The sequence below is a fragment of the Pteropus vampyrus genome, unplaced genomic scaffold (assembly GCF_000151845.1).
Source record: "Pteropus vampyrus isolate Shadow unplaced genomic scaffold, Pvam_2.0 Scaffold303, whole genome shotgun sequence".
Classification (NCBI taxonomy): Eukaryota; Metazoa; Chordata; class Mammalia; order Chiroptera; family Pteropodidae; genus Pteropus; species Pteropus vampyrus.
The window spans coordinates 786,775-799,311 of record NW_011889084.1 but is presented as its reverse complement, the minus strand read 5'-3'; the positions used below and the strand labels follow the sequence as shown (position 1 = coordinate 799,311).

At 55.5% G+C, this 12,537-nt stretch overlaps 1 protein-coding gene across 2 annotated transcripts; it reads left to right on the top strand.

Annotated features, from left to right (window-relative positions):
- Positions 1-1,497: 1,497 nt before the first annotated feature.
- Positions 1,498-12,437, top strand: RGS11 (regulator of G protein signaling 11). 2 transcript variants are annotated; one of them, XM_011376742.2, is made up of 17 exons: positions 1,498-1,538; positions 1,907-2,003; positions 2,133-2,183; positions 2,366-2,472; positions 3,171-3,222; positions 3,345-3,403; positions 3,625-3,701; positions 3,899-3,980; positions 5,154-5,222; positions 6,348-6,377; positions 6,460-6,521; positions 6,640-6,753; positions 6,851-6,966; positions 7,099-7,186; positions 7,279-7,417; positions 10,114-10,196; positions 10,287-12,437. In XM_011376742.2, exons 1-17 carry the CDS (start codon positions 1,521-1,523, stop codon positions 10,408-10,410), a joined length of 1,368 nt encoding a protein of 455 aa, XP_011375044.1. In that variant the 5' UTR covers positions 1,498-1,520; the 3' UTR covers positions 10,411-12,437. The 2 variants fall into 2 exon arrangements, with proteins under 2 accessions (XP_011375044.1, XP_011375045.1); XM_011376743.2 differs by lacking the exon at positions 3,171-3,222 and having other exon boundaries at positions 2,366-2,506.
- The last annotated feature ends 100 nt before the right edge of the window (positions 12,438-12,537 follow it).

Below are 12,537 nucleotides of genomic sequence, written 5' to 3'. Positions count from 1 at the left end.
CATTTCTGAGGACACTCAGGGATTAGACCTATCCTTGTTCAAAGGAGCCCTGATGTGACCTGGAAGCCTTTTGGGGTCTCCAGGTCTTTTTGGGACCCCATCCTTGCTGCCTTTTCCCTGAAATGTAGGAAATCAGTCAGGAAAGCTACCCATCCCAGATTGGGCACAGTCTGGCCTCTGGTGGGCTTCAGCCTCTATAGATGCCCACTTGTCCAGAGAGGAGCCAGGCCTGGGGACAGCCTGACTGCGTCTGTGTGGGTGGGAGGAATTCGCTGATGTCTAAGGCAGGATGGTACCCCAGCGGGGGTAGGAGCCCCTTCCAGTCCTCTTGCCCCAGCTCATGCTGGACCTGGCCTTACCAGCAGTGGAAAGGGATTCAAATCACCACATCTAAGGCTGCTGGCCAAAGGTAAACCCCGTCTTGCCCTGTCCCCAACACGCCCTGAAGGGAAAGGGGAGGAGGGGAACTCTGCCTCCACGAAGCAGAAATGGACCTGTTTGCATCCCTTAAAAATGGCCCCAGCAAAGGGAGTCTGGGGTGGGGGTGGCCAAGCTGTTGGAGGAAGAAGAGAAAGTGTTGCAACTGGGCCCTGAGCCCAGAGGCTGCTGCCCAATCCGAGGGGAGGTAATGTTGAGATCCTCTCTCCCTCCAAAAGCCTCTCTTCCCCCAAAAGCCCCTCTCCCACAGTCTTGAGGTATCTCGGGTGGAGTCTCTGTCTGTTCAACTGGCTCCACTTCCTTGTGCAGGTTTGGCAAAGGGAGCCACCTACCAACTTCCCTTAAGTCTCAAAGGATTCACATCTAGTACCCTGTGCAGCCAGGCAGTGTCACATGGTCCTGGTGGCATCCACTCCATGACCCATGGTGTCGCACAATCGAAAGGGCACACTCCTAGGGCAGTGAGAACCCTCGTCCTGACCCCACAGCCCTCTCTACCCCTAGTCCTGGCACATCTTGAGGGCACCATACATGGGGTGAGTATGGGGGGCAGGGGTTACAGTAGACCCTAAACCACTGACCCCCACCCCAGTCCACCTTCCCGGCAAGTCCCCTCTTCTGCACACTCTTCCCTCGTGGAGACCCCTCCCCTTCCCTGGGCTCCTATCCGCTCCCTGAGTCCTCATCACCTCTCTGAGCCACCCTCCTCTTCCTGAGCCCCTCGATCCTGCCTCAGCCTAACCCCTATTCCCTCACAAAACCCCTGTCTAAGCCCTCCACCCCAGAGCGGTCATCTCCGCCTCCCACCTCGGGGCCCCTCCCATGGGCATTCGGGCTCCCGGCAAGTCCCTGCGGGCACGGGTCTCTGTTTCTTGTGACGTGGCAGGCCACTCCTTGCGGTGGCAGGTCGAGCGCCGGCCGGTTTCCAGGTCTAGAATGGGACCTAAGAATAACCGCAGGTTCGGGAGGGTTAACTCGGGCACGGGGCGGGGCGGGGCAGGGCGGGGCGGGACGGCTGGGACGCCAATACCCCGCCAGCCTTGCTCGCAGCCATGGCCGCCGGTCGGCGCCCCGGTGCGCAGATGCCGCACCTGAGCAAGGTGGGTGCTGGGTGGGAGTCCCGTCGTCCCGGGATTTCCCAGCATCGAGGCCGAGAGGAGCAGGAGAGGGGTGAATGCTGATGCACGCAAGTGCGGACTTTGCGCGAGCGCGAGTGTGGGCGCGGGCCTGGTAGCGATGGTACTGTGTGCGGCGGGGTTGGGCGACGGAGACTCCGGGCGCTGGAGCGGGTGCCCCTCTCCTCCGTCCCGCCCCCGCGCTCCTCTGCGAGCGTAGCCTGAAATCCCGCCATCTGTGCGGGTTAATCTCTGAGCACACTGATCCGGGCATCCCAGCCAGGTCCGTGGAATCGGGATCTGGGGTGGGAGGAGGCCAGCCAGGGCATCCCCTCAAGTCCCCCTTCGCCCAGATGGAGCGGGTGGTCGTGAGTATGCAGGACCCCGACCAGGGCGTGAAGGTGCGGAGCCAGCGGCTGCTCATCACTGTTGTTCCGCACGCGGTGACTGGTGAGGCTGGCGGGGTGTTGGGGAGGTGGGGGTAGGGGGTGAAAGATTAGGAGGGTGAGAGGGGCAGGCGGGGAGTGGGGAGGGGTACTGGCCCTGCCTGGTCTCCCCCACCTAATCTCTGCTACGCAGGCAACGACATCATGGAGTGGCTGATCCAGAAGTACTGCATCTCAGAGGAGGGTAAGGGAGTCAGCGACTGCCCATCCTGGCTCCCACCCTGCCCTGGGGCCCCTGTGCTGATGCTGGACTGAGCCTTCTGGGGCTCACCCATGTCAGGGCCAAGCCAAGTGTTCTGGGGAAGGGGAGCTCGCCCCCAAAGACCTTGCTCAGTTCTTCCAGCTGAGAACTCATCCCCTCCCCAGAGGCCCTGCACCTGGGCATTCTCCTAGTGAGGCATGGCTATCTGTACCCGTTGCGCGAGCCCCGCAGCCTTGTGCTCCGCCCGGATGAAACACTCTACAGGTTCCAGGTCAGGCTCAGATGGGTGAAGATTCCTGGAAGGGGTAGGGCTGGGGTGGGAGCAAAATGCAGTGATGTCACATCAAGATTGGTGGCCTACCACTCCCTCTCCGAAAGGACTGGACTCAAAGCTTCCCTGTGGTAGGATCAAGTTAAGGGAAGGGGGCTTCAGTTTCTCTGGAGTCACAGCAGGGCCTGTGGGGGATTCTGCCAGCTTCCCTGGTCCCTAGGTTTCCACCCCTAAATGAAGCTGTGGGGCCTGAGGACTGGATCCCTACACTTCGTCGTGTGTCCTTAGTCATGCTGTAGCCCCCTTCTTGCCCTTGCCAGCCACAACAGGGACCCAGGCCAGGCTTGCCCTCAGTCCCTACCCGCCTTCCCCCCAGCACAGACGGTGACTATATCCTGGGCTTGGGCAGGCCCTACCCCACCCCTCCCTGGAGCTGGAGCTCCTGAAGCTCAGAGTCAGGGAGGCAGCCTCTACACAGGGCCCTAAGGGGTGAGTGGAGTTCGGTTCCAGGTGGGGAGAATGGCCTGTGGCCGGCTGAACCTCTGGACCATGGGCAGGCTGGCAGATCCTCAGGCACCCCCTCCCACCCACCCCCAGTCAACCCGGTCTCCTCCCAAGGGAGCTGAGTGGGTGGGGGCAACTCCTGGGGTGAGGAAGGCTCAGGAGGTCCAGACACCCTTGTCCCCGCATGGCACCAGACACCCTATTTCTGGACGAGCACCCTGTGGCCAGCTGCTGAGCTTGACTATGGTGAGTGAGGAGGGGTGGGCTAGCCTGGGACAAGCTCCCAGGACTAGTGGCTTCTCGGTGATGCCATAGGGGAGGAAGGGGCAGAGATTGCTCCTGTGCAGCCTTTTGTCCTGTCCTTCCAGCTATCTACCTAGCCAAGAAGAACATCCGAAAGCAGGGGGCCCTGGCAGACCACGAGAAGGTGGGACTTCCCTTCCAAGCTGAGTCCAGTAGGAGGAACTCAAGCCCCATTTGTGTCCCCAGGGCCTCACAGTTTGCCCTGGAGCACACAGCCCGGGCCCCAGGATAATGCAGCCTTACACAGACAGCCATACCCTGCGCGGTCTCAGTGGGGAGGTGGGGGGTTCACGCCCCAGAGCTTGGCATGGGAGGGGGTTACCTACTGGATGACACTACCTCCAGGAGCATTATGACCAGCTGCACAGGAAGATCAACCACACATGGGACCTGGTAGTGATGCAGGCAAGAGAACAGCTGCGGTGAGACCCCAAGCCCAGCGGGCACAGAGCCCAGACTGCCCGGGAAGCTCAGAGGCACTGAGCTGGGCACTGGCAGCCATAGGACCAGAAAGAGTACAGCCCACGCTTGGCTGTCTGCCCTGGCCCTGGCCTGAGGGTGGGTGAGGGAGGTGCTGTGGTGGGCACTGGTATTCCCCCAACTCCACCTACTCCCTCAGGGCAGCTAAGCAGCGCAGGAAGGGGGACAGGCTGGTCATTGCATGCCAGGAGCAGACATACTGGCTGGTGAACAGGCCCCCGGTGAGCCCCTTTTGTGGGGAGGGGGTGATTCCTTGGACAGCAGCAGGTCCTCGGGAGCTGTGGGCGGGATGTGCCTTTGGGGTCTCAGCAGGTGACAGGAGGTTGTAGGTCTGTGGGTCATCAGAACCCCCAGACTACGGGACAGATAGCTTCTCTCTGGGTCTAAGGGAGGGTCCTGGGGAAGCTGAGTTGGGGGATCTGAAGACCCTCAGGAGGAGGCAAGTGGGCTTAGCTGCAGCTTCTGGGGGTGCTGGCCTAAGGTTAGGCCTTACCTAGAACCTCAGTCTTGCCAGGTGGTTTGAGGTCCCCCTACTGTGTGGGGCAGTGGGTCTGCTGAGGCAGTCACAGCAAACCATGAATGGAAACCCCCGTGGGAAAAACCCATGGAAAAAGATGAGAGGCACTCGTGGGCCTGATTACCTCATCAGGTGTGTTTGGGGGTGTATCACTGGGAAAATGACTCAGTCTTCCACCTGAGAGCCAGGCAGCCAGACAGGGGGAGACAGGTGGCCCCAAAGCTGTGTGTGTAGGCTGAGAGTGGGGCCCAGGGGTGGGCCAGGCCAGCCATGTGGAGTGAAGGGTCCATGTGGAGGGAGTCAGGAATGGCAGCTAGAGCCTCCATGTGAGTGGACACAAGGGCTCCTACCTGGACAGTGGTGAGGGAGAGGGCCAGACCAGCATGCATGTTTGACAACAGGGTGGAAGGACAAGTGAGTGCGAGTGAGACTCTCAAGAAGGATGGTTAGGTTGTTAGGTTTCTAGCTTGGGCAGTTCGATGCATAGAAGTGAGTCTGGCTGAGAAGAGGAAGAGTGGGAGGTTTGGGGGAAAAGGTAAAAGTTTTCATTTTAGTGGCAAAGCCAGGCTGGGGTGACACATGGATTTGGAGCACAGAGGAACCATGAGCTGGGTGAGGTCCTGGAGAGGGGACCTGGAGCTGCTGTATGAAGGAGGTTGCATTGGGGTAGGAATGAACAGAGAGGGGACTCAGGGGCTCAGGACTCAGGTCTCTGGGTTCTTCTGAGTGTCAGTTTCCTCATTAAAGGGTGACAAGTGGGTGCAGAGCTTCAGTATATGGGAGATGGTGGGAGGCAGAAACATAGCCCTTGGGGCGGGGGGATCTCAGCAGCCCACCTGAGCTGTGCGCCCTACCTCATCTAATCTCCCCTCTGCAGCCTGGGGTCCCCAGTGTGCTGGAGCAGGGTCCAGAGCGGGGCTCCTGCACTGCCACACGAGTGCAGATGGTGAGGACCCTGCACACATGCATGCCCCACCCCCTGCCCTCTCCCCACTCATGCACACATGCCTCCTCACTTCGGCATGCATGCTCCTGGCCACCCCCCACGTTCAACCCACCCATGCACAGACACCTTCCCATCCCCACTCCACCACTATGGGACTACTTGGGGGCTGCCCATCCATCCATGCATCTATCTGTCTATCCAAATGGCACTTGATATAGCCACTCCAAGTGGCTATATCACTCCTGGTCTCACTGTCCCCTCACTCTGAGGGGCAGATCATTCCCAGCCCCCCTGCTAACTCTCACCCTCTCTTGTCTCCCACCTGCTGCCCTGGGTGCAAGTAAGTGCAAAGGACCCTGGGGAGTGGGGAGCAGAGGGCTCTTCCCCCAGGCTGAACCAGCCACCTCCCTTCAAAGCCTCTGGTGGCCTCAGGAACCAGAGGGAACTGTACCAGGACAGACATGGCCAAACTTTGTAGCAGCAGAGCCCACTATTCAAATATCATGAAACCCAAAACAGAACAGATACGTCTAGTAGTTTATGGATAAAACTTCTTTCTAACTTCAAAATCATAAGCTCATTGTTATAGGTTTATAATTTCCCCATTATAAAGTCAGTTTAAGAGCAGAGACAGAAATTGGAAATCACAGGCATTGAGGGTGCTGTCTGCCTCCCTCCGGCTGCATCCGTGTTGGTTGCGGAGTGTTGGGAAGGGCCACCAGTCCTGTGGGCATGCTCCTCCACCTGGCTCATGAGAAGGTGGGGGGCAGGTTCTGAATTCTGAACACGATGAGTCAAATCTGGAGCAGGTAGCCGTGTGGGTTCCCAGGGTGATCTACAGTAGTATTTCTCAAGTATTTGTTGTTTTCAAAAAGTGATTTAAATACATTTGAAAATACGAAATAGTGACAACTTGGCGAACCTCACAGCAACTTTGAGAACATTCTGGAAATCTCCAGACTATAGGTCCCCAAAAGCTTTCTGGAAAGTCAGACCCCATCATTAGAGGAGGGGGCTCTGAGGGGCAGAGCAGGGCCCTGGGCCATTCTCTTCCAGCCCAGGGTGGGATGTCAGTCCCCAGCAGGGATCTGCCTTTTTAACTGTAGCTTTCCTGGCCCCTTCCAGACTAAGAACACGGATTTCTACAAGCGGGAGGTAGGTCGTATGGGGGCTGGTGCAGGCGGGTGGGCTGGCTGACCCCCAGCCCCAGCCCTACTTCAAAGGTCCCATGTCCTAGGTGGAGTTCTGCAGAAAGGCCCTGGGCAGGACCCGGGTGAAGTCCTCTGTCTGCCTTGAGGCGTGAGTGGGATGGGGTGACAGCTGGAGACCCTAAGCCCAGAGCCCAGAACCTTCCTCCAGTGCCCTCAACCCCATAGCCCCTCCCTGCACTGGCCCCTGGCATCATCCCCACTCCCAGGTACCTGAAGTTCAGCAGCCAGCATGAGCCGCATGACCCGATCATGTCGGGGTGCCTGCCCAGCAACCCCTGGATCACAGATGATGACACCTACTGGGCCATGAATGCACCCAGGTGAGCCAAGGGTGAGCAAGAGGGTCTGCAGGTGTTCTCCTCAGCCTCCCCACCCACCCTACGCTCCTCATGCTGACACACCCATCCTCTCCTCCAGTGTGGCTGCGCCCACGAAGCTCCGTGTAGAACAATGGGGCTTCAGCTTCCGGGAACTCTTGGAAGACCCCATGGGACGGGCCCATTTCATGGACTTTCTCAGGAAAGAGTTCAGTGGTAAGATGCCTGCCATGCCCCCCCAAGTTTGAGGCCCCAGTGAGGGAGGCCATTGTCTGGGGGCCCCCTCCTAGGTTTCAATCAGCCCTAGCAACAGCTCAGGTGGGCCTGATCTGGTGCTTGGACCCCCAGCCGAGAACCTCAGCTTCTGGGAGGCATGTGAGGAGCTGCGCCACGGAAGGCAGGCCCAGGTCCCCACCCTGGTGGACACCGTGTACCAGTGAGTGTAAGGGGGCAGCCTGGCCGGCTGGAGGGCAGGCACATGGAGCCTGGACTCACACAGGGCTGTCCCCCTGCCCCCGCCCCCCACAGGCAGTTCCTGGCCCCTGGTGCTGCCCGCTGGGTCAACATTGACAGCCAGACGATGGAGCGGACCCTGGAGGGCCTGCACCAGCCCCACCGCTACATGCTGGATGACGCCCAACTGCACATCTACATGCTGATGAAGAAGGTGGGTGTCCCTCCTCTGTGACTTTAAAGCTATTTCCAGACTTCCTATCTGTAGGTATTTCAGGACATTTCTGTAAAAGACACGGACCACCTCCTTGCTTTCAACAAGGCTGCAGACACCAGTAGCACACCCAAGACACATAGTGTTTACTCAGCGTCTTCAACTAGCCAGTCAGGGTCCACACCTGCCCACTTGGCCTCTGTGTTAGTGTTCTGTTACTGCTGTAAAAAAAAACGCCACAAGTTTGCTGGCTTAAGGCATCACACATTTATTATCTTATAGTTCTGGAGGCCAGAGTCTGACCCAGGTATCACTAGGCTAACTTCAAGGTGTCAGCAGAGCTGATTCCTTCTGGAGGCTCCAGGGGAGAATGTTTCCTGGCTTTTCCTTCCTAGAGGCACCTGCATCCTTGGCTCATCTTCAGAGGCAACAGTGTGTCATCTTTTTTTAAATTTTTTTAATTTAAGTTATAAAACTTTAAATGTATTTTTTGATTAGAGTTGACACACAATTATTATATTAGCTTCAGGTGTAGCAGCCGTGTATCATCTTTAAATCTCTCTTTGATCCTCCTGCCTCCTCCTTTCACTTACAAGGACCCCTGCGATTACATTGAGCCCATCGAGATAATCCAGGCAACCTCAATACCATCAACTTAATCACATCTGCAAAGTCCCTGTGCCACATAAGGGGACAGATCCACATGTTCCAGGGATTAGGATGTACACATCTCTGGGGGGCTTTTAATTCTGTATACCATGGCTTATAAATATTTATCTAATTTTTTTCAATTTGCTTGACTTTGGATCTAAACAAGATTCATACATTAGAATTGGTTAATGTCTCTTAAACTTCTTTTTAAAGTACTGTATAGGTTTCCTCTATCTTTTTTTGTTGTTTTGAAAGAACTGGGTCCTTTGTCCTGTGGTTTCCTAGTCTGGATTTTGCAGAGCCCTTGTGGCATCTCCGACGTGTTTCTCTATCTCCTGTTGCTTTAAATTAGTAGTTACATTTAAGGCTTGATCAGAGTCATTTAGTTTTGTTGTTTGTTTGGTTTTGTCAAGAATATTTTCTTCAATTTGGGGTGTTCTTCCATCAGGAGGTACATGAGGTCTGTTTGCCTCCCTTTTTGTGATTCGAGCAGCCACGGACAGTCGTTGCCCAGACTCACGATTTCATCAGTGATGTTCTAATCACTGCCTCTTTATTTCTGAGCTGGAAGCACCCCTTGCCCACTCTTTGCTGGCCCAGTGGTACCAATAGGAAAGGCAGAATCAATATTTGATTCCTTAATTACCACTTTTCAAAATAATGAGGTAGACCCCCCAGCATCTGCCAAGGGTAGTCAGTGAAGTTTTGATGTTTTTTTTTTTTTAGGCGAGGCAACCCTTGGTTGACTTCACGGATTGCAAGGACCTTGTCAGTTTACAATCTCTTATTTTTTAATTTTTTATGCCTAGAGCACCTGGTCTTCTTAGGTGGTCTCCCATCCAAGTACTAACACTGCTTAGCTTCTGAGATCAGACAGGATTGGGCTTGTTCGGGGTGGCATGGCCATAAACTTTGATGTTCTTAGTACCATCATAAATTCACATTTTCACCAGATTTTATGGGCTTTAATCTATACCAGTCCTTATTATGTGATGTTCAGAAGTCCATCTCTGGCTGGCTGGCTCCCAAAGTCTGTGGTGGCTTCCTTGCTTTCTGGTGTGGCAGCTTGTCCGAGGCTCATCCTGCCCCAGACTTAGCCATTTCCACGGGCAACCCCCGCCCTTTTTCAGGGGTGGTGTTTAGAAACCTTGACGTACACACCAGCCGTGTTCATGCCACTGGGGTGGTCATCATTTCCAGGCATTTCATTGAACAGAATCAGGAAATATGTGTGCATACTGACACTTCTAATTCAGGTTCGGGATTAGACTTTCCTAACCTCTTGATTTGTGTCTCTTTTCCCATCCCCACGAAAATCTCGGTTTTCAACAATGCTAACGTAATTACGTGTTTACTTTTCTCACCATTCACTCAGTAGTCTGAACTGAATAACATAACAGCACCATGAATAGTACACTCACTGAAGATGGTTTACTTTTTTTTCTTTTTGATCCCTTGTATGTATCCTACTCGACGTCCCGTTGAACCACTCCGCTGTCATGTGTGGTTAGGGTTGTCACCCACTGGGTGTCCAACTCCACTTGTTCCACTTTATTTTCAATATTTGGGGATTGCTTATTATTTTATAATTATATGAAATATTTAGTTTCAAAATCTAGTCTATAAAGCAAGGTATATTCAACTAAATCTAGCTTCTATTCCTTCTCCTCCACCATCTTCCCTTCTCACTGAACAATTTGTGTCCTTGCCGTCTCTTGCAGGACTCCCCATCCACCCCATCCACATGGGGTGGATGGCAGCTTGGCATTCCCCCACTGGAGGTGCCATGGTTCACTCCTTCAGGCATGGGCACTGGGCTGTTGCTCATCTTTGGCTGTTAACTGGCCCAACTGAATGGGAGCCCAGGTCTCTCTGAGTCAGCTGACTTGGTTAGGGCAGATCTCAGCTGGCTGCCTCTAGCACTGTCCACTGTGGGCTCTAAGGGTCAGAGGAGGCCCCAGCAGTGCCAGGCTGGAGTCTTGCGGGAAGCTGAGAGTGAGGAGGAGGAGGCGGCAGCGGTCAGGGCTAACTGCCGTCTCTTGCAGGACTCCTACCCAAGGTTCCTGAAGTCGGAAATGTACAAAGCCTTGCTGGAGGAAGCCGTGATCCCCTCGGAGACAAAAAGACGGTGAGCCTAGGTGGTGCCCTGCACCTGGGAATTGTGAGGCAGGCAGGACGCTTGAGGCCACCCTGCACTCACACCCCTTCTCTCCTACAGGGTGTTCCCATTCATGCGGAAACCACGGCGTTCGAGCCCCAGCCCTGCTCTCCTTCTTGCTTCTGCCTCTGGGGAAACTGCGGCTGCTGCCGGTGGCCCCAGCAGTGGTGATGGGGAGGCCTAGGTGGGCCTAAGCCTGGAGGAGGAGTTGGTCATCCTGGCCTCTCTCCTCTCACCTGGGGTCCTGGCAGCTGCTAAGACCCCCAGCATGGGTGTGTCTCCTCATGCATAAGTTTTGCCTTGCTGTGGGGCACACGAGTCTCACTCAGGTTTCCCAGAATGAATTGGTCCAGGTGCTGGCTCCTAGGGAGGGGATGTCATTGGCCAAGCTTGAGTCACCTGGAGAAAGGTGGGATGAGATGGCAAATCAGACCATGCTCCTAGCAGTTTGTGGTCTTCGGTTTGGCCCACCCCCATCTCCAGAACCATTAAATTGGCAAGAGAGTAACTGAGAGCAAGACACACAAGTCTTGTAGGTGCTACTTGTCACGTGGTGAGAAAATGCAGGCTTCAGGGTTAATTTTCCTACTCTACTTTGCCTATTGTGACCCTGATGAGGACTCCACAGAGCTCCCTGAATTTTGGTGAGGCCATGTTCAGCCTTCCAAGGAGTCCAGAGCAGTCCCCACAGGTGTGCCCTGATCTTGGTCTGTACATGTTCCTGACCTTGTCCTAAAGGTGCACCTCCATCTGGTCTTCTCGAAGCCATGGCTTCTCTGCCAGAATTTGTACGTACAGAGATGGCCCTGATGTCCTCGCCCCTCACAACTGGTCCAGTTCATAGCTCTGCCTGGGTGGGTGGGTGGAGCCTGTGGGAGATGCCGTGACATGACACCAGTCACTCTTGTCTTGAGGGGCCCCACCTTCCCCTAGACTCGGAGTGAAGGAATAGCTGCTCCTTTGGGGGTACAGCTCTGACTGGATCAGCTGGGGCAGTGCCCTCCCCTCCTACCCACTCTTGGTACAGAAATAAAGGACCCTTGGCTCTTACTCTGAGCCCATCCTGGTGTGTATGTGCGTATGCACATGTGTGTGGTGTGTATGCACACGTGTGTGGTGTGTGAGGCATGCAGTGGTGGGGGAGATGGTGAAAGATACCGGGAGTTCAGGTGTCAAAAACATCATGGAGGGTCCTGTCTGTGGGTGTCCAAGCTGGACTCAGGCTGCAGACTGGAGGGTCTAGTCTTTGAGGAGACAGTTGGGAACGCTGTCTGTACTCTGATGAGACAAGGATGCCTGAGTTCTCCAGAGGAGAGTAAGGAAGCAGTCCAGGGAGTCCGTGGTGGGAGGCTCCTGGTGTTGATTCATTGTCTCCTGGACCGGTTGTACCCCAAGGCCTCAGAGTTCCAGGGAACACGGTATGGACCCTCGTGGGCATAACTGCTTTATGTACAAGTCCAGGGTGCAGGAGGCCCATCAGTGAGGGTATCCCCTGGGCTCAGTTCCCCAACTCCTGCTCACTGTCCTGAACCTGCAAGGTGGTCTCTCCCCAGATCTGACTCCTCTGTCTGGTGCTGTGGACCCCGACCTGGACCCTGGGAGGCTGTGAGCATCACTCAAGCCCCCAGCCCTGCCCCACTCCAGGTGATTTTCATTTGGAGACCTGTCACTATAGCCCTGTCATGCCCGAGGCCGTGTAGGCTGGATAGCTTTTCACAAGGACAAGGGACCCGCTCCTTGGCACAAGGGCACCCATCCTTTCAACCTCAGCCCCCTCACTGCCCCTCCCAGGCCTTTGCAAGAAACAGACCTGACCATGGCTGTCTCCGTGGCTAGAAAACAGGGCTTATCATATTTCAGAAAAATTCCTGTGGGATGCTCTAAAACCATCATGCTCATCACTTTGGTACTCAAAGCAGCATCTCACTGAAGCCCCCCTACTTGGCCTCCTCATGCCTGGGCTCACCCACAACCCCTTCCTGGCCAGCCCTTGGAGGATGTAGAGGTGCTGGGGGGACCCCCTACCTGTCCCTACACCCACATCCATGGGCTGGGTTTCTGGATTGCTATAAGTGAGCAGGGAGGGGTATTCAAAACTGAGCTGTGCTTGGGGGCCACGCTGAAAAAGACCTCTGGGGCTCGGTTTCCTTTCTGGCAGGTGTGAGTGTGAGGTGCTCCAAGAACCACCAGTAGAGGGCCCCTTACCTCCTCAGCCACCTTTCCCACCCTGACCCAGAAGCCTGGCCAGAAACAAATCCATTTTACCCTTTTGGAGCCGACAGGCACGAGATGCACAGGTGCCCTCTGGGGC